The following is a 26,935-nucleotide window of genomic DNA, read 5'->3' as shown; positions in this document are numbered from 1 at the left end:
GGAAAACACCCTCAAAATCCAACCCTGGGGGATTTAGGGTGGAAAACACCCCCAAATCTTTAACCTGCTGGGGCAAGACCCCCAAAATCCAAACCAGGATGGGTTTAGGGTGGGCATCATCCCCAAAATCCAACCCAGGATGGATTTAGGGTGGAAAATACCCCCAAATCTCCATCCCAGGGTGGTTTAGGATGGAAAATACCCCCAAAATCCAACCCTGGGGGGGTTCAGGGTGTAAAACACCCCCAAATCTTCACCCTGATGGGGCAAGACCTCCCAAAATTAAACCCAGGATGGGTTTAGGGTGGGTAACACCTTTGAAATCTACCCCAGGGTGGGTTTAGGGTGGAAAATACCCCCAAAATCCAACCCTCGGGGGGTTCAGGGTAGAAAACAGCCCCAAAATCCAACCCAGGATGGGTTTAGGGTGGGAAACAGCCCCAAAATCCAACCCTGGGGGAGTTTAGGGTGGAAAACACCCCCAAAATCCACCCAGGGAGTGTTTGGGGAGCACATAACCCAAAATCTCCGGGGTCTGGGCACTTCCAGCATCTCCAACACCTTCCCTTGCCTCCCTGGATCTCTGCAGGTTTTTGGGGAGCACAAAGAGCCGGGAAAACCCCGGGAAAACCCTGGGAAAACCCTGGAAAAAGCTGGCCAGGCTCACCCTGCCACGGTGCGGATCCCACGCCGCTTTTTCCGTGTTTGTTTTGTTTGTTGTTTTTTTTTCCCTGGGATGAAGCAGCACCTGTGGCATCCCGTTCGTCCTGGCAGGTTTGTGGGGCAGGGAAGGGTGTCTGGGATGGGCAGGAATGGCAGGATCGGGGCGTGTGGGCAGGAATCGGGCACGGGGATGGGCAGGAATCCTCTGTGGATCCGTGTGGGAGTGGGAGAACGGGCAGGAATTCCATGCAGGGAGCAGGGAAGGGCAGGAATCCCACATGGAGCAGGGAAGGGCAGGAATCCTGTGTGGATCCATGTGGGAAGGGCAGGAATCCCACTGGAATCCGTGTGGGAAGGGGCAGAAATCCTACACGGAGAAGGGAAGGGCAGGAATCCCACAGGGATCCGTGTGGGAAGGGGAAAAGGGGCAGGAATCCCACATGGAGCAGGGATGGGCAGGAATTCCATGTGGATCCATGTGGGAATGGGTGAAAGGGCAGGAATCCCATGTGGATCCATGTGGGAAGGGGCAGGAATTCCATGTGGATCCATGTGAGAATGGGTGAAAGGGGCAGGAATTCCATGTGGATCCATGTGGGAATGGGAGAAGGGGCAGGAATCCTATGTGGATCCATGTGGGAAGGAATCCCACAGGAATTCTGTGTGGGAAGGGGCAGGAATCCCATGTGGATCCATGTGGGAATGGGAGGAATCCCACATGGAGAAGGGAAGGGCAAGAATCCCATGTGGATCCATGTGGGAATGGGAGAAGGGGCAGGAATCCCACAGGGATCCGTGAGGGAAGGGGCAGAAATCCTGCATGGAGAAGGGAAGGGCAGGAATTCCACAGGGATCCATGCGGGAAGGGAAGAAGGGGCAGGAATTCTGTGTGGATCCATGTGGGAAGGGCAGGAATCCCACAGGAATTCTGTGTGGCTCCATGCGACAATACCCGCCCCGTAAATCACAAAACATCGCTCCGGCCCGGCTGTCCCTGTGTGCCCCGGGAATCTCCCCGGGGGACGGGGGAGGCTCCCCAGCAGCACCATCCCGGGCAGTGAGGGCGCCGGGAGCTCCCGGGGGCAGCGGGGCTGAGGGGGCGGCGGGGCAGCGGCTCCGGCCCTCAGAGCGCCAGCGCCGCCATGGCGGCCTCACCCCGCCCGTTGCCATGGCAACCGCTGCGGGGACAAAGCGATTGGTGCGCGCCGCTGCCACTCAAACCCTTTGCGTCTTTTTATTGGTTCATGCGGCTGTCACTCATTGGGGGTTTTATGCGCCTTTGGATGGGGGCGCTGTCAATCAAGCACGCAGAGGGGCGAGCCGCGCTTCCCCGCTTCTGATTCCCCATTGGCTCGCCCGCGCCGAGCGCGAGGGCCGCCCGCGCCTTTTCGCTCGCCTATTGGTCAGTTCGCCTGCCAGTCAAAGCAGCGCCGGGGAGGCGGGAGGCACTCTCCGACGCTCGCTTCCCATTGGTCCGCGCCGCGCTCTCGCCTCCCCTCGGCGGGCGGTGATTGGCGGCGGGGTGGGGGGGGCGGTTGGGCCGGGGCGGGGAGCGGGAGCGGCGGCGGCGGTGGCGGCGGGGCCGGAGCGGCGGCGGCGGAGCCCGGCGGGTACCGCGATCTGCGGCGGAGGGTGCGGGGAGGTGGCGTGCGGAGGTGGCGGCGGTGGCGAGGGCGGCGGCGCGCTTGGGGCGGGGCCGGCCGCGCTCTGAGGGGGACGGCGAGGCCGCGGGAGCGCGCGCGGGTGGGGCGGGTCACGTGGCCGCGCCTGGAGAAGGGGGGGGTGAGGTCACGTGGGGCCTTAAAGGGCCCCGGTACCGGGAACGGGAACGGGAACGGGGCGCGCACGTGGCGCCCCCACACTGGGAACCCCCCAAAAAAACAACCAGGGATACCCCCCCTATACACACACACACCCCCCCAAAAATCCGGGAGCCGCCAGCTCGGCATCCTCCGCTGCGGGCGCGCACGGCGGGAGCCGCCCCGGTGGCAGCGGGAGCGGCAGCATTCCCGGTTTTCCGTGGAAAAGCCCCGGCGCGGCAAGGCGGAAAGGCAGGCGGGTTCCTGGGGCCGGCGGGAAGTTGACGCAGCTGCCTAAGAATAGCTCGGGCAGGGGGAGCGCGGAGAGCAGCGGAGGGAGCCCGGGCCGGGCAGGAAAACCGGGAATTGCGGCGGGATTCCCGGGATTTGGCCGGGGGAAGGCGCGGCCAGCGGGGTGGTGCCCCGGTGGTACCGAGTTTGCTCTGTGGTTGCGTTGCAGCTGCTGATGAAATCGCAGCCGGGAGCGTCGCAGGCTTTGGAGCTTCCCATGCTCGGGACCTTTGACTCATAAAAGGAGCAGAAAAAGGCAGAAAGCGTCGGGAGAGAGGAGGAGGAGGAGCGGAGGAAGGAGCAGAGCCCGTCCCGGAGCTGCGGGGGACACGGAAAGTCGCTGCATGAGGAGTTTTGGGACAGTAAGTCACAGGGATCGGGAATTCCGCCTGGCATAAAAACAAAAATCAAGGCGAGGGTGGAGCTGCCGGGGCAGCTCCCTCCTTTAAACTTTGATTTTCTCCGCTTCTCCCGCGCTCCAATTTCCTGGTTTTCGCACAGGAAAACCGAGCCTCGTTGAACTAAAAACCTTTTGAGCGTTCTTTAAACTTTCCTCCCGGTTTTTGGCTGTGCCCTGAAGGGCAGAAACTGCTTGAAAGTGAGGCAGAGCAGAGCCAAACCCACCCAACCTGTTGTGGAGGCTTCGCCTTCCCTCCTTCTCCCTCCCCAACCCCAGTCGTTATTTTTTTATTCATTTCAATTTGTTTTCCCCTCCACCAGAGATTCTCTTTCTGAAGAAATACTTTACTGAAGGTCTGATCCAGCTCACCACTCTCCATCCCCAACCTCAACCTTTGTTGTACTTTTAATTAATTTTATTTTGTTTCCTTTGCCCCGGAGATGCTCTCCCTGAAGAAAATACTTCCAGTTCACCATCCTGCTGAGCCTCTCCATCCCCACACTTTGGTTTTTATTAACTTTATTTTGTTTCCTCTCCCTCAGAGATGCTCTCCCTGAAGAAACACCTCACAGAAAGCCTGATAAAATTCACCACCTTGCTCAGCCTTGTTGTCCATCCCCAACCTTTGTGATTTTTTTTATTAATTTTATTTTGTTTTTCTCTCTCTGAAGAAACACTTCATAGAAGGCCTGATCCAGGTCACCTCATTGTCCATCCCCAACCTCAACCCTTTTTGTGCTTTTAATGAATTTTATTTTGTTTTTCCCTTTCCCAGAGATGCTCTCCCTGAAGAAACACCTCACAGAAGGCCTGATACAGCTCACAACCTTGCTCAGCCTCACTGTCCATCCCCAAAATTTGTTTTTTATTAACTTTATTTTGTTTTTCCCTTCCCCAGAGATGCTCTCCCTGAAGAAACACTTCACAGAAGGCCAGATACAGTTCACAACCTTGCACAGCTTCATTGTCCATCCCCAACCTTTGGTTTTAATTAACTTTATTTTATTTTTCCCTTTCCCAGAGATGCTCTCCCTGAAGAAACACTTCACAGAAGGCCTGATCCAGCTCAGCTTCATTGTCCATCCCCAAAATTTCTTTTTTATTAACTTTATTTTGTTTTCCGTTTCCCAGAGATGCTGTCCCTGAAGAAACACCATCTTGCTCAGCTTTGTTGTCCATTCTCAATCTTTGTGGTTTCTTTATTAACTTTATTTTGTTTTCCCTTTCCCAGAGATGCTATCCCTGAAGAAATACTTTACAGAAGGCCTGATCCAGCTCACCATCCTGCTCAGTCTCATTGTCCATCCCCAACCTTTGGTTTTAATTAACTTTATTTCATTTTTCTCTCCCGCAGAGATGCTCTCCCTGAAGAAATACTTCACGGAAGGCCTGATCCAGTTCACCATCCTGCTCAGTCTCTTTGTCTGTCCCCAACCTTTGGTTTTAATTAACTTTATTTCATTTTTCTCTCCCCCAGAGATGCTCTCCCTGAAGAAATACTTCACAGAAGGCCTTATTCAGTTCACCACCTTGCTCAGCCTCACTGTCCATTCTCAATCTTTGTGGTTTTAAAATTTTATTTTATTTTTCCCTTTCTCAGAGATGCTGTCCCTGAAGAAGTACTTCACGGAAGGCCTGATCCGGCTCACCATCTTGCTCAGTCTCACTGTCCATCCCCAACCTTTGTTTTTTATTAACTTTATTTTGTTTTCTCTCCCGCAGAGATGCTGTCCCTGAAGAAGTACTTCACGGAGGGCCTGATCCAGTTCACCATCCTGCTGAGCCTGGTGGGCGTGCGCGTGGACGTGGACACGTACCTGAGCTCGCAGCTGCCGCCGCTGCGGGAGATCATCCTGGGCCAGAGCTCGGCCTACACGCAGACGCAGTTCCACCGCCTGCGCGGGCCCTGGGCCGGCCATGGGCTGCCCCCGAAGAGCGCGGGGCTGGAGGGGCTGGAGGGGCTGCTGGGCGCGCGCCGCCTGCTCAGCCTGGACCGGCTGCGCGTGCCCCGCGCCCGCGTCAGCGCCTGGCTGGTGCACCGCGACCCCGAGGCCGCCGTGCCCGCCGCCGGCCAGCCCGGGGCGGCCGGGCCGCTGCAGGACGGCTCCGGCGGCGACGGCAGCGCCCGGGACCCCGCGGCCGAGCAGGGATTCGGCGAGGACATGGAGGATCTGGGGGCCGTGGCGGCGCCCGGCAGCGCGGATCTCACCAAGGAGGTAGGGAGCACGGGTTTGGGGGAGGGAGGTGGGGAACGGGGGTTTGGGGGGTTTTCAGGGGTTTGGGGGGTGGGTTTGGGTGTTGATGTGGTTGACGGCGCGGTGCTGGATTGTGGTTGTGGAGAGAGGGTGGCGGTGCTGATCCAGGTCCTTCCAGGTGTGTGGAATGGGGGTGTCAGTGCTGATCCAGGGCCTTGGGTCCTTTCAGGGACATAGAGAAACAATGTCAGTGCTGATCCATGGCCTCAGGTCCTTCCAGGTGTGTGGGATGGGGGTGTCAGTACTGATCCATGGCCTCGAGTCCTTCCAGGGTCAAGGAGACAGGGTGTTGGTGATGATCCATGGCCTTGGGTCGTTTCAGGGACATAGAGAAACAGTGTTGGTACTGATCCATGGCCTCGGGTCCTTCCAGGGTCATGGAGAGAGGGTGTTGGGCCTGATCCATGGCCCCAGGTCCTTCCAGGTGTGTGGAATGGGGGTGTTGGTGCTGATCCATGGCCTTGGGTCCTTTCAGGGACATAGAGAAACAATGTCAGTGCTGATGCATGGCCTCGGGTCGTTCCAGGGTCATGGAGAGAGAGTTTTGGGCCTGATCCATGGCTTTGGATCCTTCCAGGATAATGGAGAGAGGGTGTTGGGCCTGATCCATGGCCCCAGGTTCTTCCAGGGTCATGGAGAGAGAGTTTTGGGCCTGATCCATGGCCCTGGGTCCTTCCAGGTGTGTCGGTGCTGATCCATGGCCCCCGGTTCTTCCAGGGTCATGGAGAGAGAGTTTTGGGCCTGATCCATGGCCTTGGGTCCTTCCAGGGTCATGGAGAGAGGGTGTCAGTGCTGATCCAGGGCCCCAGGTCCTTCCAGGGTCACGGAATGCGGGTGTCGGTGCTGATCCATGGCCCCAGGTTCTTCCAGGGTCATGGAGAGAGGGTGTTGGGCCTGATCCATGGCCTCAGGTCCTTCCAGGGTCATGGAATGGAGGTGTTGGTGCTGATCCATGGCTTTGGGTCCTTCCAGGGTCATGGAGAGAGGTTGTCGGTGCTGATCCATGGCCTTGGGTCCTTCCAGGTGTATGGAATGGGGTGTCAGTGCTGGATCAGGGCCGGTGTCAGTAATTCTGGGGTAATTCCAGGGTGCTTTTCCCTTTTTCTCTGCCCTGTTCTGGCTCCAGTGCTGGATCAGGGCAGGTGTCAGTAATTCTGGGGTGATTCCGGGGTGCTTTTCCCTTTTTCCCTGCCCTGTTCTGGCTCCAGGGCAGCAGTGAAAGGAGGGGGAAGGAGCTGGGGGCCCCTCGTGACTCTGGGATTGGGAAAGAGCGATCCAGCTGGGAAATCAACAGCAGCGTTGGGAAACAGCCCTGGCCCAGGTGTGGTTGGGTGGCTGGGCTGGAGCCTGGCCAGGAGCCCGGCCTGCCTCGGTTCTCCTCCCAAAGTTCAGTTCTACACTCACTTTTCCTCCTAAAATTCAGTTCCTCACTCAATTTTCCTCCCAAAATTCAGCTCCTCACTTTTCCACCCCAGAATTCAGTTCCTTATTCAGTTTACCTCCCCAAAATTCAGTTCTTCACTCGGTTTTCCTCCCCAGGAGCCTGTTCCTGCCCCAGTTTTCCTCCCAAAGTTCAGGTGCTCAATTTTCCTCCCCAGAATTCGGTTCCTCCCTGAGTTTTCCTCCTAAAATTCAGTTCCTCACTCAATTTTCCTCCCAAAATTCAGCTCCTCACTTTTCCTCCCCAGAATTCAGCTCCTCACTTTTCCTCCCCAGAATTCAGTTCCTTATTTAGTTTACCTCCCCAAAATTCAGTTCCTCACTCAGTTTTCATCCCCAGAATTCAGTTCCTGTTTTCCTCCCCAGAATTCTGTTCTTCATTCACTTTTCCTCCCAAAATTCAGTTCCTGGCTCACTTTCCCTCCCAAAATTCACTTCCTGGCTCACTTTTTATCCTCAGAATTTGGTTCCTGGCTCACTTTCCCTCCCCAAAATTCGGTTCCTGGCTCGGTTTCCCTCCCCAGCGGGCTGGGCAGGGACGGGTTTGGTTTTCCTGCCTGAGCCCTGAGCTTTGGGAAGGCCGGGATGCAATTCCAGCCCCGGGAGCTGCGGCTGAGCTCCCTCATCCCGGGATCCTCGGGTCCTTCCAGGGTCATGGAATGGGGGTGTCAGTGCTGATCCAGGGCCTTGGGTCCTTCCAGGTGTGTGGAATGGGGGTGTTGGTGCTGATCCAGGGCCCCAGGTCCTTCCAGGGTCATGGAGAGAGGGTGTCGGTGCTGATCCATGGCCTTGGGTCCTTCCAGGTGTGTGGAATGGGGGTGTCAGTGCTGATCCAGGTCCTTCCAGGTGTGTGGAATGGGGGTGTCAGTGCTGATCCAGGTCCTTCCAGGTGTGTGGAATGGGGGTGTTGGTGCTGATCCAGGGCCCCAGGTCCTTCCAGGTGTGTGGAATGGGGGTGTCGGTGCTGATCCAGGGCCCCAGGTCCTTCCAGGGTGGTTCTGCCCTCCCAGCGGGGCAGGGGGAGCCGCTGCCTTGTGCTGCAGCGGGGATTGGGATCGGGATCAGGGTCAGGAATAGGGTCGGAATCAGGATCGGGATCAGGGTCAGGATTAGGATCAGACTCAGGAATAGGATCGGAATCAGGACTGGGATCAGGGTCAGGACTGGGATCAGGGTCAGGACTGGGATCAGGGTCAGGATTGGGATAAGAGTCAGGAATAGGATCGGAATCAGGATTGGATCAGGGTCAGGACTGGGATTAGGGTCAGGATTGGGATCAGGGTCAGGATCAGGGTCAGGACTGGGATCAGGATCAGGACTGGGATCAGAGTCAGGGTCAGGACTGGGATCAGGGTCAGGATCGGGATCAGAGTCATGACTGGGATCAGGATCGGGATTGGGATCAGAGTCAGGAATAGGATCGGAATCAGGATTGGATCAGGGTCAGGACTGGGATCAGGACTGGGATCGGGGTCGGGCTGTGGCGAGCACTGGGAGCGCTGCAGGGACAGACTGGAGGGATGGAGCCGGCCCTGGGAATGTCACCCCCATTCCCTGGGAATGTCACCCCCATTCCCTGGGAATGTCACCCCCATTCCCTGCCCGTTCCCTGGGGGAAAACCCGGAGGTGCCAGAGGGACACGAGGCTGAGGGTCCCACCTTGTGCCGATCCCTGGGGATTCCCCGGGAGGCATTCCCGGCCTCGGGAACAGCGGGTCCCGCCGGATCCTGGCCTTGTGCAAGGTCATCGGGGAAAGCTCCGCCGCCCTTCCCGAATTTGGGATTCGGGGCTCTGAGCAGCTTGGGGCAGGAAAACCGGGATCGCATTTTGGGGGGCCTGGGGGAGCTGCCGCTTTCCAGGATTTTGGGGGCAGAGATGCTGGGAGCTGTTGTTTTACAGGATTTTTTGGGGATATGGGGGCAGAGAAGCCGGGAGCTGCCATTTTCCAGGATATTGGGGGCAGAGAGGCCGGGAGCTGCATTTTCTCAGGATTTTTAGGGGATTTGGGGGCAGAGAGGTGGGGTGGGGGAGATCCCGGCCCTTCCCGCATCCCCCTCGTCCTCGGGGCTCTGTTTTCCTTCATTCCCTCCCTGATCCCGGCTTTTCCCGCATCCCTGCTTGTTCTCAGGGCTCTGTTTGCCATGATTTCCCCACAATCCCGGATTTTCCTGCTCACTCCCAGCTCCGTTTTCCCGATTTGCCCCAAAATCCCGGATTTTCCTGCTCTCTCCCAGCTCTGTTTCCCATTATTTCCCCCCAAATCCCGGATTTCCCCGCTCTCCCCCAGCTCCATTTTCCCGATTTCCCCGCAATCCCGGATTTCCCCGCTCTCCCGGCTCCGTTTTCCCGGTTCCCGAGGCCGCCGTGGCTCCAGGAAATCCCGAGCGCGGCTCCCACGTCACTCCCTCACCCCATCCCGCCGCTCTCCTCCCTCCCGCATTTTCCTTTTGGGGTTATTTTATTTTTTTGTTTGTTAGGCTGCGATTTTCCACCCCGACTCCCCGGAAAAGGCGGGGAGCGGGGAATATTCCTGCCGGGAATGCCCCGGGAGCGGCGGGGCCGGCCCGGGCGGGGATGGAGCTGCGGATGGCTCCGGGGCCGGGCTGGGAATTTTTCCATGACTTTTTCCTGGCACATTGCGACTCCCGGTGGGTTGTGCGCGGTCCAGGCGCGACCTTGCCGGGGGAATACGGGCGATATAAATAATTTTGGGAAGCTGGAACTCGCTCCGGGAATGCTGTGCGGGATTTTTTTTAATACATAGATAATTTTTTTTTTCTTTTTTTGGGCGTTGCAGCACCCGGAGAGCGGGCGGGGCTGGAGTGGGGTGTGGGGGGGAGGTTCAGGGGAATTATGAAACCCACTTGATTTTTATCCCACGGATAAAAAAATGCGGGTTTTGAGCCGGGCCTAAGGACAAAGCTGGGATTAAATCCCAGCGCTTCCCTCTGCAGCATTGGGGGTGGGGAGGGCGGCCGCGGCTCCGTGCCCGGGGCCGTTTCCACAACACGAGGATAAAAATACGTGGGGCATGTGATGAGCTGCGGGGGCTCAGCGCCGTCCCAACCCCCCCCGCCCGGGGGATCTCCTTACACTTGGCCGCCGTTACCGGGGCGTGCCCGCGCCCAGCAGCACCGGGGGCAGCAGGGGCTCACCGGGGGCCGCGGGCCGGGGCGTGCCGGGGGTCGGGGCCGAGGTGCCGGCGGGCTGTGCGGTCCCGGGCCGGGGTCCCGGTGCTCCCCCCCCCCCGTTCCCGGTCCCGGTCCCGGTCCCGGTGCGGCGCGGGCGGGGCCGGGGGGGGCGGGGCGGCCCCGCTGCGCCAGGGCGGGGGCGCGGCCCGGTGGGCGCCGCGCGACGCGCTGATTGGCTGAGCCGGCGGCCCCCGCCGCCGCTGATTGGTCAGGGCGGCAGCCCCCCTTGGCGCTGATTGGTCGCGGCCACCGCCCGGGGCGGGGCGGGGCCGTCGGCGGAGGGGGCGTGGCCCGGGAGCGCCGCATCCCGGCGGGGAGGGGCGGGGCCTGGCGGAGGGGGCGGGGCTTGGCGGCCGCCGCAGCCGGGAACGGCGGGGGGAGGGTGGGGGGGGGCGGCCCCGCCGAGCCCCTCCCGGTCCCTCCCGAGCCCCTCCCGGTCCTTCCCGGCCCCGCCGAGCCCCTCCCGGCCCCGGGGGCCGCCGCCGCAGCCACAGCAGCATCCTCCGCACCGGGGGCGGGGGCGGCCGCTGCCGCCGCAGCGGGGCCGCGCGGGCACCTGTGGCCGGTGGGGCGGAGCGGAGCGCGGCTCCCCCCGCCGCTGCCGCCGCCGCCGCCGCTGCCGCCGCCCCGGCCGGCGATGCGTGCGCGGCGCCGCGCCCCGGCCAGCCCGCCCCGCCGCCGCCTCCTCCTCCTCCTCCTCCTCCTCTTCCTCCCCCGGGGACCATGATCGGCGTGCGCCGCGGCCCGGGCGGCAGCTGGGGACATGAGAAAGGTACCGGGGCCGCCCCGAGCAGCGGCGGGGATGCCCGGGCGGGGGGGCTGCGGGCAGCCCGGCGGCGGCGGGGAGCGGGCCGGGGCCCGGCGGAGCGGCCGGAGTTGCATCAGGTGGGTGGGAATGCGGGGATTTTCCTGCCACCCCACCCCTTATGCAAATGGCCGGGATGGCACCACGGGCTGATGCAAGGCGGGCACGGCGCAGCCACCGCCGCGACGCGGGCCCGGGCGGCCCCCGGCGGCGGGCGGGCGGCCATGGGCGGCGGGCACGGCAGCGCCGGCCATGCCGAGCCGCTCCCGGCCCGCCCGGTGCCCGCGGCGGCGGCGGAGCGGGGCCCGGCCCCGGGTGCGCTGCGGGCCGGGCCGGGGGGTCCCCGGGGAGGGGCCGCTGGGTGGGGACCCCTCCCCGGGCCGGGGGCGCTGAAGGCAATGTGGTCTGTCTTGCAGGACATCGATTTGATTGACATCCTGTGGAGACAGGATATCGATCTCGGCGCTGGGCGAGAGATTTTTGACTACAGCCACCGACAGAAAGAGAGCGAAGTGGACAAAGAGCTGAGCGATGGGAGGGAGCGCGGGGACAGCTGGAGGAGTGCAGGGAATGAGGTCTTGGATAGAATCCCGCTAGTTGATGGAGAGACCGGGGAGAGTTTCCCTGCGCAGGTAACGCCCCGGGCCGGCCGTGCTGGGGCTGCGCTCCCGGGGCTCCCCGGTGCTGCCGGTGCCTGCGTGGGGCCGCTCCCGCAGCAGCAGCAGCAGCAGCAGCAGGGTCTGCCCAGGTGGGCAGCGGCTTTTGGGCAGGGCCGGCCGTGTCCCCTGGGGCAGCCGCAGAGTGCCCCTGGCTGTGTGGCCGGAGGGGACAGCAGGGACAGCAGAGCAGGGACAGCAGGGACAGCAGGCACGGCAGGCTGGCCGGCAGCGGCGGCGCTGGCGCTTTCCCGTAGCCCGGAGCAGCGGGAGGATGAAGCCAGCACAGGAGCACTGGGTGGGGCTCTGGCTCTTTTTTGGATGCGCTGCGATCCAGCCCTGCTGAAGGGAGCTGATTCCTCCCGGGCAGCAGCCGCCAAGGCCGCGGCGCCCAGCCCGTGTCTCTGCTGTCCCCCAGGTGCCCGGAGCGGAGGACCAGACCGCCCTGTCCCTGGAGGAGTGCCTTAGGCTGCTGGAGGCCACCTTCCCCTTCGGGGACAGCTCCGAGGTGAGCCCACGGGGTGGATCCCCAGGCTCTCGCTGCCTCTCTCGCTGCGCTTTCGGTGCCTCCCGTGCTTCTCCCGCAGCAGCAAATGGGGTTTGGCCGCTCCAGGAGGCTCCAGGCCCCCTGCGAAACCACGCGGGGAGGGGCGGCCGCGGTTAATTAAAACCTCCTGGCTTTGCTCCTCGTTAGTTCACGGCAAAGCGGGCGGGAAGGGCGATGGGCTGCGGGTGGCTGAATCCCTGAACATCCCTGAACATCCATGTGCATCCCCAAGCCCCCACGCCTGAGAATCCATCCCTGAGAATCCCTGAACATCCCTGTGCGTTCCTGAGCCCCCAGCCCTGAGAATCCATCCCTGAGAATCCATCCCTGAACCTCCCTGTGCATTCCTGAGCCCCCTGCCCTGAGAATCCTTGTGCATCCCCGAGAATCCATCGCTGAGAATTCCTAAAAATCCATATGCATCCTTGAGCATCCATCCCTGAGAATCCCCGAGCATCTCTGAACATTCCTGAGCGTCCATCCCTGAGAATCCCTGAGCATCCATCCCTGAGCATCCCTGAGAATCCCTGAATGTTCCCGAGCATCCCTGAATGTTCCTGAGCATCCCTGAGTGTCCATCCCTGAGAATCCCAGCATCCCTAAGAATCCCTGAGCGTCCATCCCTGAGAATCCCTGAATGTTCCTGAGAATCCCTGAATGTTCCTGAGCATCCCTGAGCATCCATCCCATAGCATCCCTGAGAATCCCTGAGAATCCCTGACTGTTCCCGAGCATCCCTGAGCGTTCCCGTGAATCCCCGGGCGTCCCCGAGGTGCCAGCCCTGACTCCGTGCCGTGCTCAGTTCCCAGCTGCGGATGTCTCCGCCCTGAGCGAAGCCGTGCCCGGGCAGAGCCGGGCCCCGGGCGGCGCCCCGAGCCTGCTGTCCCCTCTGCTGGCCGAGACCGAGTCGCCCTTCGACCTGGAGCAGCAGTGGCAGGACCTGATGTCCATCATGGAGATGCAGGTGAGCTCCGGGAGGGGCGGGAAGGGCCTCGTCCCTGCAGGTGCGGCCGCGGGAGTTGGGCTCCCGGCCGGCGCGGTCAGGCCGTGCCTGGTCCCCGGTGCTGGAGCTCCTCCGGTGAGGCCGTGCCCGGTGCCCGGTGCCGGAGCTCCTCCGGCGAGGCCGTGCCCAGTGCCGGAGCTCCTCCGGCAAGGCCGTCCCCGGTCCCCGGTGCCGGAGCTCCTCCGGCGAGCCGTGCCCGGTGCCGGAGCTCCTCCGGTGAGGCTGTCCCCGGTGCCGGAGCTGCTCCGGCGAGCCGTGCCCGTCTCTTGCAGGCCATGGAGGTGAACAGCACGAGCGCCGAGAGCCTCTACGGCGGCAGCAGCGGTGGGGACCTGCTGGCGTCCAACTACAGCCTGGCCCCCGGCACGCCCATCAACCAGAACGTCAGCCTGCATCAGGCCTCGCTGGGCAGCTGCTCCCAGGACTTCTCCCTCTTCAGCTCGGACATGGAGAGCCCCTCCATGGCGGGCGGCTCGGCCCTGCTGCAGCTGGCGCCCGACAACTCCACCGGCCTCAACGGCACCTTCGGCTCCACCAACCTGAGCGGGATCTTCTTCCCGCCGCAGATGAACGGCACGGCCAACGAGACGGCCGGGCCCGAGCTGCCCGACCCCCTGGGGGGGCTGCTGGACGAGGCCATGCTGGATGAGATCAGCCTGATGGACCTGGCCATCGAGGAGGGCTTCAACCCCGTGCAGGCCTCGCAGCTGGAAGAGGAGTTCGATTCCGACTCAGGTCTTTCCCTGGATTCCGGCCACAGCCCCGCGTCCCTCAGCAGCTCCGAAGCTTCGTCCTCGTCGTCCTCTTCCTCTTCGTCCTCGTCCTCCTCCTCGTTTTCCGAGGAAGGCGCCGTGGGCTACAGCTCGGACTCGGAGAACGTGGACTTGGAGGAGGCGGAAGGGGCGGTTGGCTACCAGCCAGAGTACAGCAAGTTCTGCCGCATGAGCTACCAGGACCCGGCGCAGCTGCACTACCTGCCTTACCTGGAGCACGTGGGCCACAACCACACCTACAACATGGCCCCGGGCGCGCTGGACCCCGAGGAGCCCAAGGCGCCCGGCGCCGGCAAGAAGAGCGGCAAGGAGAAACCGTCGGAGCTGCTGGACAAGCAGCTGAGCCGCGACGAGCACCGCGCCAGGGCCATGAAGATCCCCTTCACCAACGACAAGATCATCAACCTGCCCGTGGAGGAGTTCAACGAGCTGCTGTCCAAGTACCAGCTGAGCGAGGCGCAGCTCAGCCTCATCCGCGACATCCGCCGGCGCGGCAAGAACAAGATGGCGGCGCAGAACTGCCGCAAGAGGAAGCTGGACACCATCCTCAACCTGGAGCGCGACGTGGAGGAGCTGCAGCGCGACAAGTCCAAACTGCTCAGGGAGAAGGTGGAGTTCCTCAAGTCCATCCGGCAGATGAAGCAGAAGGTGCAGAGCCTGTACCAGGAGGTGTTCGGGCGGCTGCGGGACGAGCAGGGCCGGCCCTACTCGCCCAGCCGCTACGCGCTGCAGTACGGCAGCGACGGCAGCGTGCTGCTGATCCCGCGCGCGCCCGCCGAGCCGCAGCCGCGCCGCCCCGAGCGCAAGCAGAAGGACCGCAGGAAGTGACGGCGGCGGAAGGGAGAGCTGGGACACGAGGGCCGAGCCTGGAAGTGCTTGCGGAGGGAACTTTGATGCCTTCTTATCGATTCTGTCTTCTCCACGCGCACGCGGCGCGCCGGGGACTCTGCGGGAGCGGCCGGCCCGGGATGACGGGGAGGGGGACGGAGCCCACCCGCCCCAAGCCCAGCTGCCACCGGGGTGCTGGGAGAGCAGGGACGAGCTTGGCATCGCTGCTGGGGAGGTTGACACACAGGTGGATAAAAACGTTTAAAAAAAAAAAAACAAAAAAAAACCACAAAAAAAAAAAATCGACAAAAAAAATTCCCCACAAGAAAAAAAAACAAAAAACAAAACTACTGTTAGGAACTGGCTTTAAGTAAGAGAAAAAAAAAAAAAAACAAAAAATAAGAAAAAAAAAGAGATTTAAGCGAATGGACTTCAAACCAAGCTATAGGAGAGACGTTTTTCTGAACTTCCAAAGTTCTGTGATTTCAGGTAGTTGGTTGTTTTTAAATTTTTTTTCCCTTTTTTTTTTCTTTTTATCCTTTTTGGGTTTTTTTTTTCCCCCTTTTTTCCTTTTATCCCGACCCCATTTTTTTTTTTGCCATCGGTGTGTGTGAGATATTCCAGATTTCTCCTTCCTCGATGGAGATCAGACCAGGGCACACGTGGAGAGACACAAAAAAAGCAAAAAAAGCGGCGTGGCTTCCATTAACCCTTTCCATCCCGAGGCGTGACTCCCATTAACCCTTTCCAGCCCGAGGAAAGGGCAGAAATCCATCCTGGGGGAAAGGACAAGGAGGGGGATCCGCAGAGCTTTGGGGTGGGGAAAGGGAGGGAGGAGCAGCAGGATCCTTCCCCGGCGCTCAGCCCCCGCCTGCCTCTCCTGGGAAGGGGTTTTGGGTCAGGAACAGCACAAGGGGAGCGCTGGGACCCCGATGCCAACCGGGGCTGTCCCCTCGAGCGTTACACAGCTGCAGCTCCCTGTAACCACGCTTTTTTGGGGTTTTTTTGGGGGTTCCAGCCTTGATTTGGTTTTTTTTTTTTCCCTCCTCCCTTTTAGGGTCTAGAAGTTGCTTGTGTTGAGTAAAAAACAAACAAAACTAAAAAAAAAATTACAAAAAGTAAAAAAAAAGCCAAAAAAAAATTAAAAAAAAAAAGGGAGAAGCCCAAACGTTGAAAGCTGCTCAATGTTCTCTTTGCCATAAAGATTCCGTGTAACCGTGTGATGACATTATAGGATTCTCTTCTGTCCCTAGAGGTGTTGGTCTGACTTCCTTTGTTTTTCAGGAGGGGGGTGGGGGTAGTGCCTTGATCACTGTCAGGTCTCCAACCTCGGAGACCGTCCTAGAGCTGTATTTCCATATAGCACAGCTGGGAGCGTTCTGACTTTACCAGCAACCAGAGAAAACAAAACAAAACACACAAAAAAAAACCAAAATAGAAATGAAAAAAAAATAGAAATAATAAATTAAAAAAAAAAAAAAAGCTTAAAAAAATGAATAAAATGAAATAACGGCTTTTCCGAGCCGGTCCTGTGCACGGGATCCGAGCAGGCTCCAGGGTGGTGCTTCCACCTGGAGAGCAGCAGGGAAGGCCCGCTGGCACGATGCGTGTGGGTTCGTGGGAATGTTTTCCAGGTTTTTTCGGGAATGCTTGGAGCTGGGATTGGCCGGTGGGAGCCTCGAGCCCCTCCGGTCCCCGGGAATGAAGCACAAGTTGGGATGTGGGGAGGTTGGAAGGGAGAGAGAGCCCTGTGCGTGTGCTTTAAATTATTTCTTTTTTGTTTCCTCTTAGAAACTCTTTTTTTTTTTGATTTGAATGATCTGTGACCTGTCAGGGAGAGAAGAGAGATTGTTGTGAGCACAGGACAAAAAAAAAAAATTAAAAAAAAAAAAATAAAAACGGCTTATTCACTGTACCAGCCTCGGCTCCGAGGGGTTTTATTTGGGATTTGAGGATGGAATTTTGGGAATTGAGGGGATTTTCTGCCATCACAGCTGCTGCGGATCCAGTTTGGATGGGAGGGAGTTGTTCAACCCTGCAGGGGATGGAGAAGGAAAAGGAGAAGGAAAAGGAAAAAGGAGAAGGAAAAAGGAGAAGGAAAAAGGAGAAGGAAGAAAAACTGGAATGAAAAGAAGAAGGAAAAAGAAGGAGGAGAGAAAAAGGAAAAGGAAAAGGAGGAAAAAAAATAAGGAGGAGAGAAGAAGAAAAGGAAAAGAAGAAGAAAAAAAAAGAAGGAAAAAGAAAAAAAAGAAGAAAAAGGAGAAGGAAAAAGAAGGAGAAAGGACAAGGAAGAAAATCTAGAAGGAAAAGGAAAAGGAAAAAGGAGAAGAAAGAAGGAAAATAAGGAAAAGGAAAGAAGGAAAAATGGAATGAAAAGAAGGAAAAAGGAGAAGAAAGAAGGAGAGAGAGAAAGAAGGAGAAGAAAAAAGGGAAAGGAAGGAGAAGGAAGAAAAACTGGGATAAAAAGGAGAAGAAAGGAGAAGGGAGAAGAAGAAGGAGGAAAAGGAGAAGCAGAAACTCCTCCGAGGGTTCAAGCAGCTCTTGGAGCGTTTCCCGTGGATTTTCCCTGGAAAAGCAGCACCAAGCCCCTCTTTGGGATCCACAATAAATCCACACCAGATCCACAATAAATCCACACCAGATCCACACGGACTCCACGCTGGATCCAAGGATCTCCCCGCTCTCCTCCTGGGCGATGATTCCAGATATTCCTCAGGGGCTGGATCCCAGCTGGCAGAAAATCCCAGGGAAGGGATCCACCGCAGGGATCCACCGCAGGGATCCACCGCTCCTCCCGGGATCTCCCTGCACTCCTGTGCTCTCACAGCTCCTTCCCCGTGCCCAAATCCATCAGGAAGCTCCAGCTGAGCCCGGGGCCTTTGGAGCCTGGGGAAGCTCCGGCTTCCATCCTCTTCCTCCAGGAATCATCACCTTTCTCCCGGAGCCATCTTCCTCCTGCAGGAACCACCATCCTCTTCCTCCTCCAGGGGCCACCATCCTCCTTCCCAGAAACCGCCATCCTCCTCCAGGAACCACCATCCTCCTCCAAGAATCTTCCTCCTCCTCTTCTAGGAGCCCTCCTCCAGGAACCACCATCCTCTTCCTCCTCCAGGAACCACCATCCTCTTCCTCTTCCAGAAGCCACCATCCTCCTCCTCCTCCTCCAGGAGCCACCATCCTCCTCCAAGAACCTTCCTCCTCCTCCAGGAAACCACCATCGTCCTCCTCCAGGAGCCACCATCCTTCTTCCTCTTCCTCCTCCTCCAGGAGCCACCATCCTCCTCCTCTTCCAGGAAACACCACCATCCTCCTCCAGGAGCCACCATCCTCCTCCCAGAGCCTTCCTCTTCCTCCAGGACCCTCCTCCTCCTCCAAGAACATTCCTCCTCATCCAAGAACCTTCTTCCTCCTCCTCCAGGAGCCCTCCTCCTCCTCCAAGAACCTTCCTCCTCATCCAAGAACCTTCTTCCTCCTCCAAGAACCTTCCTCGTCATCGAGGAACCCTCCTCCTCCTCCAAGAGCCTTCCTCCTCCTGCAGGAGCCTTCCTCCTCCTCCAGGAAACCACCATCCTCCTCCTAGAGCCTTCTTCTTCATCCAAGAACCTTGTTCCTCCTCCAAGAACCTTCCTCCTCCTCCCAGAGCCTTCCTCCTCCTGCAGGAGCCCTCCTCCTCCTCCTCCTCCTGCAGGAGCTCGGCGCTCTCCTCTCCAGGCGGACCCAAACTCGGCCGGGCCCCGGGGGTCACTTACCCAGCCACGCTCCCCGCGCCAGGCCAGGCTCTGCTCGGCCTCTCCTCCGCAGCCGGAGCCAAAACACCCAGAACCTGCTCCAGAACCTTCTCCAAAGCTCTACCCCGGCTCAGGGCTCACCTTCCCTCCGGCTCCTGCTCTACCCGGTCACTCATCGCTGGAGGAAAGGGAGCAAGGTAAAGAAATCATTAAAAAATAATTTAAAAAATTAAAAAAAAAATTAAAATCAGGATTATAAATCTAAAATTTTATTGAGACCAAAAAAAAAAAAAATCGAAACAAAACAAAAAAAAAATCCAAAATAAAAACTGGACAGAGCTCGGTATGAAGTTAAAATCCAAACACGAACTTTTACATTTGCACACGGAGTTTTGCACAGGAACCCAAACACATGCTCATAAAAAAGGTTTGTACAATGCACGTCGAGATCCCACCCCTGGAGTCACTTAAATAGTTCAGGATTTGGGAAATAAATCTGATTTCAAAAATCAAAACCCCCGCCCCCCCGCGAGGATCTGGGAAAGCAGCTCCCAACCTCGCCTCGGGGAGAAATTGGGATTGATTGGATTTTCCCTTGTGCTGCTGTTGGCTCCTCTCCCTCCCACGTTCCCTCCCTGGCTGGCTGGGCAGGAAAATCCAGAGTGGGAAAAAGAACAAGTGGTCAGAAATTCAGGAAATTTTTTTTTTTTTGGGATTTTTTTTCCCCCACCCAATTTGGAGAAATAGCACCTTAGAACGGAAAAACAAAAGGGTTAAAAAGGCAATAAAAGGGTTAAAATCCATCACCCCCCCCCAATACAATGCACGTGTCAGGAGTGGCAGTTCTGCTGCAGGACGATACAGAATCACAAAGTTGCATTTTCACAAAGTCTCCCCTTCGTCCCCTCCCACCCCAAAAATTCCCCCCCCGCCCCTTTCCCCCAAAAATTCCCCCTAAAAATCGCTCGAGGATTAGCTCCGGAGATTTTGGACATTCACAGTTTCAGTGTCTCTGTCCCCCAGTTCTGGCAGCAATTCTGGGATCTTCTCCCTTCCTCCCTTAATTTTTTTTTTAATCAATTGATTTTCTTTGCTGAATTCATGTTTTTTTTTAGAAAAAAGACCAAATTCAGGTTCTTTAAAAAAAAACAAAAAACAAAAAACTACAAACCCAAAAATATGGAAACGATCTGGGAATGTCATCACCAGACCTCCTTAATTAAAAGTGATTGAATTCGCCCCAAAATCCCTCCCTTCCTTCCCAAAGGATAACACCAGGAAATAGCCAAAAAAAAAAAAAAAAAAAAAAAAAAGAAAACAAAGGAAAAAGAAAAAAGGAAGATAAGAATCCGAATCAAAAGACCTACACACATGCTACGCCTTAAAAATGCAGAGTTAACACTATTGGGAACAAGGCTGGGGCTGTGGGATGGGCTGTGGGGGGAAGCAGGATCCGTCTGCATTCCCATTCCCAATCCCAATCCCAACCCCAGCCCGGCCATCCCGGCGAGTCCTTCATGGAAGGGGCTTGGTTTCCGCTCCCACTGCTCTGAGACCCTCCCCAGCCCGAAATTCCCACCCGATCCCAAGCTTGCCATATCCCCCCGGGCTCTCCCTCCCCCCCGCCCGTGGAATCGGGAATTCCACGGGATTCTGCTGGGAATCTGGACACGGCAGGGAGCAGAGGAGTGGCTGCAGGGCGCAGACACCGGGCCTGGGGGGCTCTTCCAAGGGCACCTCCAAACCCCTCCTTTGCTCACACCCCACAAAAGTTCGGATCGTCTTCCCAAAAAAAACCCCGAGAGCTGCCCGAAGAGGGGACAACCAGGGCTTAGTTCTTGTCCTCCTTCTTGTCATCGTCCTCTGAGGGGTAGGAGTGCCATGTCAACCGCTCCTCGTAGAACGAGATCACCACCTGCGGGCACTTGATGTTGGCTTCCTTGGCGGGCACCAGGTCGGCCTCGTCCGAGTTCTTCCTGCGGGGGAGAGCACAGCGAGTCAGGGCGGGAAAAGGAGGAGAATGGAATTCCTGAGGGGTTCTGGATGTCCCAAATGTCCCTAACCCCAACCCAAAACCCTGACCCTAAAGCCTGACCCTAACCCTAAAGCCTGACCCTAACCCAAAACCCTGACCCTAAAGCCTGACCCTAACCCTAAACCCCAACCCTAAACCCTGACCCTAACCCTAAAACTTGACCCTAAAGCCTGACCCTAACCCTAAACCCCAACCCTAAACCCTGACCCTAAACCCCAACCCTAAACCCTGACCCTAAACCCCAACCCTAAACCCTGACCCTAAACCCCAACCCTAACCCTAAACCCTAACCCTAAACCCTAACCTGAAGCCCTAACCCTAAACACTAACCCCTAACCCTAAACTTAAACCCTGACCCTAACCCCTGAGCCAACCCCAAATCCCTGACCCTGGCCGTTCCCTGGGGTCAGAGCCTGATGTCCCCTCCTGACCCAGAAGGTCCCTCCTGATCCCTTTTTCTCCAGGACCAACATTCCCACTCCCTCAGCAGCTCCAAACCCTTCCCTGACCCTTGTGCAGATCCAGAAGGTCCCTCCTCACCACTTCATCAGGAACATCAGCTCCCCGCTGGAATCTGTGGCGCCGATGATTCGCTCCGGCTCGAAGCCTCGGGCGAAGCCCCGCGGTTTCTCCGACTGGGAAAAAGGGGGAAAAAAAAGGGAGAAAATTCCATTTGTGAATTCCCAGAGTGACATTCCCGGCTCCGGGATGGGCAGGGAGGATCAGGCTGGAGTTCCAGATGTGGGGATGTGCCCAGGGCTCCAGGAGAGCTGGGAGTGTTCAGCTGGAGAAGGGAAGGATGCAGGGAGAGCTGGAGAGGGACTGGGAAAAGGGATGGAGGGACAGGACACAGGGAACTGGTTAAACTGGGATAGGGCAAGACTGGGAAAGCAAAATGGGATCAGACTGGGAAAGCAGACTGGGATCAGACTGGGAAAGCAGACTGGGATCAGACTGGGAAACTTGGCAAGCCAAGCTCAGCCATCCCCTCCTTCCTCCTTCCCAAACCTCCAGCCTCCCATTCCTTGAAAAAACCCCTTGGAATGGCTTTTCCAGGGACCAAAAAATGGCTTTTCCAGGGATTTTCCTCGGAATCCTTTTTCCGGGATCCCATTCCAGCCTCACCTCTTCCTTCTTTTTCTTTGGTTTGCTCTCCTCCCCTTTGTCCTCCGTGTCGGACTCGGCCTTGCGCTTGCTGCCCTCGGATTTCTCGCTCTCGTGGGCGGTTTTCTGGGATTGCAGGAATTCCGCGATCAGGTCCGGGCAGTCCAGGTTCTCCTCGGGCTCCCAGGTGTTGTCCTCGCTGCCGGCAAACACAAATCCCTCGTTTTTCCCAGTTTTCCCAGCCCGGAAAATCCCGGATGTGGCATCACCGGGACGCTGGGGAGGCGGAATTTGGGATGGTTGGACTGATCCAGGTGGGAATGCTGGATCCAATTCCCAGATCCCGACAATCCCCCTTGCTGGATCATGGATCCTCTGGGATATTTATCCAGCTCTTCATCCCAGAGATTTTCTCAGCTCCCACAACAAAAATTCCTGAAAATCCACCCAGTGCTGGCTGGGAAAACTCTGGATTCAGAGCTGGGGAAATCCTGGAGGAAAGGGAGGAAATTCCCTTCTCAGGAGAGAATTCCTTGGATCCCACACTGGGATTGAGGGGGGGAAATCCCTCCAGGATCCCTTTCCAGGTCAGAATGGGATTTCCCACCCTGGAACTCTGGGATTTTCCAGGATTTTCTCTCCCTGCCCTGCTGGAGTTCCTTGGGAACAGTGGGATTTTCCAGGATTTGTTCTCCCTGCTCTCCCTGGGATGGGAAATCCTTTGAACAGCATGATTTTTGTAGCAATACCGGGATTTCCCTGGGAACATCGGGATTTCCTTAGGAACACCGGGATTTCCTTGGGAACACCGGGATTTCCTTGGGAACACCGGGATTTCCTTGGGAACACCGGGATTTCCCTGGAAACACCGGGATTTCCTTGGGAACACCGGGATTTCCTTAGGAACACCGGGATTTCCCTGGGAACACCGGGACTTCCTTAGGAACACCGGGATTTCCCCGGGAACACCAGGATTTCCTTGGGAACAATGGGATTTCCTTGGGAACACCAGGATTTCCTCGGGAACACCAGGATTTCCTTAGGAACACCAGGATTTCCTTGGAAACACCGGGATTTCCTTGGGAACACCAGGATTTCCTTGGAAACACCGGGATTTCCTTGGGAACACCAGGATTTCCTTAGGAACACCAGGATTTCCTTGGAAACACCGGGATTTCCTTGGGAACACCGGGATTTCCTGGGAACACTGGGATTTCCTTGGGAACACCGGGATTTCCTTGGAAACACCGGGATTTCCCCCTGTCCTGCCCCTCTCCCTGGCAGGACGGACCCCCAGGACCCCCCCAGCTCCCATTTTTCCCGGGAAAGCGGCGGATCCGGGCGGGAATGACTCACTCGGAGAATCCCTTCCACTTGAGCAGATATTCCACCTTTCCCTTCACCACGCGCCGATCCAGGACCTTTTCCACCACGTATTCCTCCTCCTCCTCCTCCAGCACCTCTTCCACCTTCTTCTTGTTCTGCTTTTTTCCCATTGTGCTGGCCAGCTTCTCCGCTTTCCCGGGCTGCTGCAGGCGGGAAAATCCCGGATTTGGGGATTTTGGGATGCCGGGAATGTGGGGATGCACAGTTTGGGATGTTTGGCCTGATCCAGGTGGGGTTGTGTTCCCTTCTCGGGGAGAATTCCTTGGATCCCACACTGGGATTGAGAGGGGAAATCCCTCCAGGATCTGTTTCCAGGTAGGAATGGGATTTCCCACCCTGGCACAGTCGGATTTTCTGGGATTTTCTCTCCCTGCCCTGCTAGAGCTCCTTGGGAACACTGGGATTTTCCTTGGGAACACTGGGATTTTCCTTGGGAACATGGGATTTTCCCACCCTGGAACACCAGGATCTTGCTTGAAAACAGTGGGATTTTCCTGGGGAACACTGGGATTTTCCCACCCTGGAACACCAGGATTTTCCCACCCTGGAACATCGGGATTTTCCTTGGGAACACTGAGGTTTTCCAGAATTTTCTCTCCCTGCCTTGCTGGAGCTCCTTTGGCAACACTGGGATATTCCCACCAAAAACGGGAAAAAAGGGCTGGGATCAGGGCAGGAATCCAGGTGAGAATTTCCTGGGAATTCCTGGAGCAATCCCAGGATTCTGACACAAAGATTTGGATTTTTGCCTTCCCCACTCTTTAATTCCAGCAATTCCATACAATTTTTTTATTTTTTTTTCCTATGAGCTACTCCAGGGTTTTTTTTCCCAGCCTTTCCCAAATTTTCCTGGCTCATTCCTGACCTCCCAGAGCTGCCCTTCAGCCCTTGGGAAAAGTGGGATTTTCCCATCCAGGATTTTCTCTCCCAGCCTTGCCTGGGATGGGAAATCCTGAGGGGAAAAAATGGGATTTCCATCAACTCAAATTCCATCAAGTGTTAATCCCAACTAATCCCAGGTCACATTCCCAGATCCCGACCTCTCCATGGTCATTCCCTTGCTGGATCATGGATACTCTGGGATATTTACCCAGCTCCTCATCCCACGGCTGTTTAGGGAGTCAAAAATTCCTGAAATTCCATCCAGTGCTGGCCGGGAAAACTCTGGATTCAGAGCTGGGAATATTCTGGATTCAGAGCCAGGAAAGTCCTGGATTCCGAGCTGGAAACACTCTGGATCCAGAGATGGGAAAAGCCTGGATTCTGAACATTTTGGGGCATTTTTTCCCAGATTCCCACAAGGAATTCCCAAGGGCTGCAGGGCCTGCATTCCAAGCCCATTCCCAGTTTTTTTTGGGGCATTTCCCAGCGGCTGGAGCAGCCCCAGCTGAATTCCGTGGATTCCAGGAGCCCGACCCTCCCCTCTCAGTTTCCGGAGGAATTTTGGGATTTATCCCTATTCTTTTCCCTATTCTTTCCAGCCTTTTTCACAGCAAATCCCAGACTTATCCCGCCAGAATCCAAATTTTTATCCCGGGATCCCTCAGTTTTATGGGAACACATCCCTGGCATCCCCCCCATCCGCATTCCAGGGAGAATTCCTTTTTTCTCGCCTCCAAAATCCCCTTTTCTCCCACTCAAAAACTCCCCCGTGGGACCACAGGGAAGATTCCCGGGATAACCCGGCTCCAAACCCTCTTTTTCCTGGGAAAAGCTTTCCCAGTTCCTTCTCCAGACCCCCAGATTCCTCTGGGATTCCCAAAACTGTTTTCCAGCACCCAAAATTCCCAGAGCTTTGGCTCGCCCAGCTCCCAAATCCCAGCAAAGTTCCCCAAAACAGCTCCTCCTCCATTCCTGACCCCAGCCCCGCCCCAAATTCCCGAATTTCCCTCCCAAGCCCGGATTCCCGGGATTTTTCCTGCTTCCCGCCAAAAGTTGTCGCTTGTCCCTCCCCATCCCGCTCCCTGCCCGATTCCCGCTTTTCCTTCACAAATCCCAAGGGGATTTGAAAGCTCCGTCCCCCAAAATCCCATTTTCCCCTCACAATTCCCCTTTTCCCCCTCACAAATCCCACTTTTCCCCTCACAAATCCCACTTTTTCCTCACAAATCCCACTTTTTCCTCTCACAAATACCACTTTTCCCTCACAAATCCCACTTTTCCTCTCACAGTTCCCTTTTTGCCTCACAAATCCCACTTTTTCTCCTCACAAATCCCCCTTTTCCCCCTCACAATTCCCTTTTTTGCCCTCACAATTCCTGGGTTTTCCGCTCATAAATCCCACTTTTCCCTCACAATTCTCAGGTTTTCCCTTCACAATTCCCCTTTTTCTCCTCTCACAAATCCCACTTTCCCCCCTCAAAAATCCCACTTTTTCCCCTCACAATCCCCACTCTTTCCCCTCACAAATCCCACTTTCTTCCCTCACAATTCCCCTTTTTCCCCTCATAAATCCCACTTTTCATCCTCACAATTCCCTTTTCCTCCACAAATCCGTTTTCCCCTCACAAATCCCAGTTTTTCTCTCACAAACCCCTTTTCCTCCACAAATCCCAGGTTTTTCTCTCAAAAATGCCACTTTCCCCCTCACAAATCCCATTTTTTTTCCCCCCACAAATCCCCCTTTTCTCTGTCCCCTCAAATCCCACTTTTCCCCCTGCTAAAATCCCACTTTCTTCCCTCCCCCCAAATCCCACTTTTCCCCTCACAAAATCCCTTTTTTTTTTTGCCCCCAAAATCCCCTTTTTTCCCTCACAAATTCCACTTTTTTTCCCAAAAAAAAAAAAAAAATCCACCCCACAGCTTCCCATTTTCCCATCATCTCTGTCTCCATGGGATCTCCCGGACCCCAAAACTCCCCTTTCCCCCGTGCAGCTCCTTTTTGGGGTCACAGCCCCACCGGCACCCCAACATTTCACACACCCCATCCCACTGATCCCCCTTTCCCACCACCCCAAATCCACCCCTACACTGACCCCATCCCAAATCCCCTCCTCATTATCCTAAATCGCCTCCTGAAACCCATCCCTGCACTGACCCCATCCCAAAACCCATCACTGACCCCTTCTAAGCACCCCAAAATCCGTCCCTACACTGACCCCATCCCCAAATCCATCCCTAAACTGACCCCAGCCCCAAATCCCCTCCTTATCACCCCAAATCCATCTCTAAACTGACCCCAGCCCCAAATCCCCTCTCCATCACCCCAAATCCATCCATAAACTGACCCCAGCCCCAAATCCCCTCTCCATCACCCCAAATCCATCCCTATACTGACCCCAGCCCCAAATCCCCTCCTCATCATCCCAAATCCATCCATAAACTGACCCCAGCCCCAAATCCCCTCCTCATCATCCCAAATCCCCTCCTCAGTTCCCTCTCTACACTGACCCTATCCCAAATCCCCTCCTTACCACCCCAAATCCGTCCCTACACTGACCCCAGCCCCAAATCCTCTCCTCAGCACCCCCAAACAGACCCCCACACTGACACCATGCCCAAATCCCCTCACTGACCCCATCCCCATCCTCATCCCCCCGAAATCCATCCCTACACTGAGCCCAGCCCCAAACCCCCCTCATCACCCCAAACCCCCTCACTGACCCATGCCCGCCCCCCAACCCCCCTCACTGACCCCCCCCAGGCCGCCCCGCCCCCCCTCACCCCCTCACCCCCGCACCCCCCCGCCGCCGCCGGCGCTCGGTGCCGGCTCCGCGCTGACCTCGCACAGCCCCGCCGCCGGTGTCCGAGGGAAGGGGCGCGGGGGGCGCGCTCGGGGGTCGGGGGGGGCCCGGGCCTGGCCGCGCTCCGTCCGCCGCCCTGAACAAAAGAGCCCGGCCAGCGCCGCTGCCCGCCGCGCGCACCGCGCCTGCGCCGCGCCCGCGCGGGGCGCGCCGGGACGTGTAGTCCGCGCCGCCGCCGAGCCGCGCTGCGTTCCGCTGGGCGGCGCGGGGTGTGATGGGAGCTGTAGTCCGCGGAGCGCGGCAGCGCTGCGTGCGCGCGAGGTGAGGCGGGAGGTGTAGTTCGCAGC

The 26,935-nt window shown here is 57.3% G+C and overlaps 2 protein-coding genes across 5 annotated transcripts; one reads left to right on the top strand and one right to left on the bottom strand.

The window, feature by feature from the left end:
• The first annotated feature begins 2,151 nt into the window (after window positions 1-2,151).
• NFE2L1 (NFE2 like bZIP transcription factor 1) lies at window positions 2,152-16,567 on the top strand. 3 transcript variants are annotated; one of them, XM_030256270.4, is made up of 7 exons: window positions 2,152-2,273; window positions 2,923-3,115; window positions 4,876-5,369; window positions 11,262-11,477; window positions 11,920-12,009; window positions 12,851-13,012; window positions 13,324-16,567. In XM_030256270.4, exons 3-7 carry the CDS (start codon window positions 4,878-4,880, stop codon window positions 14,650-14,652), a joined length of 2,289 nt encoding a protein of 762 aa, XP_030112130.3. In that variant the 5' UTR covers window positions 2,152-2,273; window positions 2,923-3,115; window positions 4,876-4,877; the 3' UTR covers window positions 14,653-16,567. The 3 variants fall into 3 exon arrangements, with proteins under 3 accessions (XP_030112130.3, XP_072775146.1, XP_030112131.3); XM_030256271.4 differs by lacking the exon at window positions 2,152-2,273 and adding an exon at window positions 2,278-2,295; XM_072919045.1 differs by lacking the exon at window positions 11,262-11,477.
• A 3,188-nt stretch (window positions 16,568-19,755) lies between these two features.
• CBX1 (chromobox 1) lies at window positions 19,756-26,805 on the bottom strand. 2 transcript variants are annotated; one of them, XM_030256302.4, is made up of 5 exons: window positions 26,627-26,805; window positions 22,876-23,045; window positions 21,541-21,718; window positions 20,956-21,050; window positions 19,756-20,356 (listed from the first exon to the last, which is right to left on the bottom strand). In XM_030256302.4, the coding sequence occupies exons 2-5, from the start codon at window positions 23,013-23,015 to the stop codon at window positions 20,212-20,214; spliced, it is 558 nt and encodes a 185-aa protein (XP_030112162.1). In that variant the 5' UTR covers window positions 23,016-23,045; window positions 26,627-26,805; the 3' UTR covers window positions 19,756-20,211. The 2 variants fall into 2 exon arrangements, with proteins under 2 accessions (XP_030112162.1, XP_030112161.1); XM_030256301.4 differs by having other exon boundaries at window positions 22,876-23,048; window positions 26,627-26,804.
• Between the last annotated feature and the right edge of the window lie 130 nt (window positions 26,806-26,935).

This window comes from Taeniopygia guttata, chromosome 27, assembly GCF_048771995.1.
Source record: "Taeniopygia guttata chromosome 27, bTaeGut7.mat, whole genome shotgun sequence".
Lineage (NCBI taxonomy): Eukaryota > Metazoa > Chordata > Aves > Passeriformes > Estrildidae > Taeniopygia > Taeniopygia guttata.
This window is presented reverse-complemented; position numbering and strand designations above follow the sequence as displayed.

Coding starts and splice junctions, on each gene's coding strand:
- NFE2L1 (XM_030256270.4), top strand. CDS start 4,878: ATGCTGTCCCTGAAGAAGTACTTCACGGAGGGCCTGATCCAGTTCACC. Junction 11,478..11,919: donor GGGAGAGTTTCCCTGCGCAG/GTAACGCCCCGG, acceptor GCTGTCCCCCAG/GTGCCCGGAGCGGAGGACCA. Junction 13,013..13,323: donor TGTCCATCATGGAGATGCAG/GTGAGCTCCGGG, acceptor CGTCTCTTGCAG/GCCATGGAGGTGAACAGCAC.
- CBX1 (XM_030256302.4), bottom strand. CDS start 23,015: ATGGGAAAAAAGCAGAACAAGAAGAAGGTGGAAGAGGTGCTGGAGGAG. Junction 21,719..22,875: donor AAGTGGAAGGGATTCTCCGA/GTGAGTCATTCC, acceptor GTTTGCCGGCAG/CGAGGACAACACCTGGGAGC. Junction 20,357..20,955: donor CTGATGTTCCTGATGAAGTG/GTGAGGAGGGAC, acceptor TCTCCCCCGCAG/GAAGAACTCGGACGAGGCCG.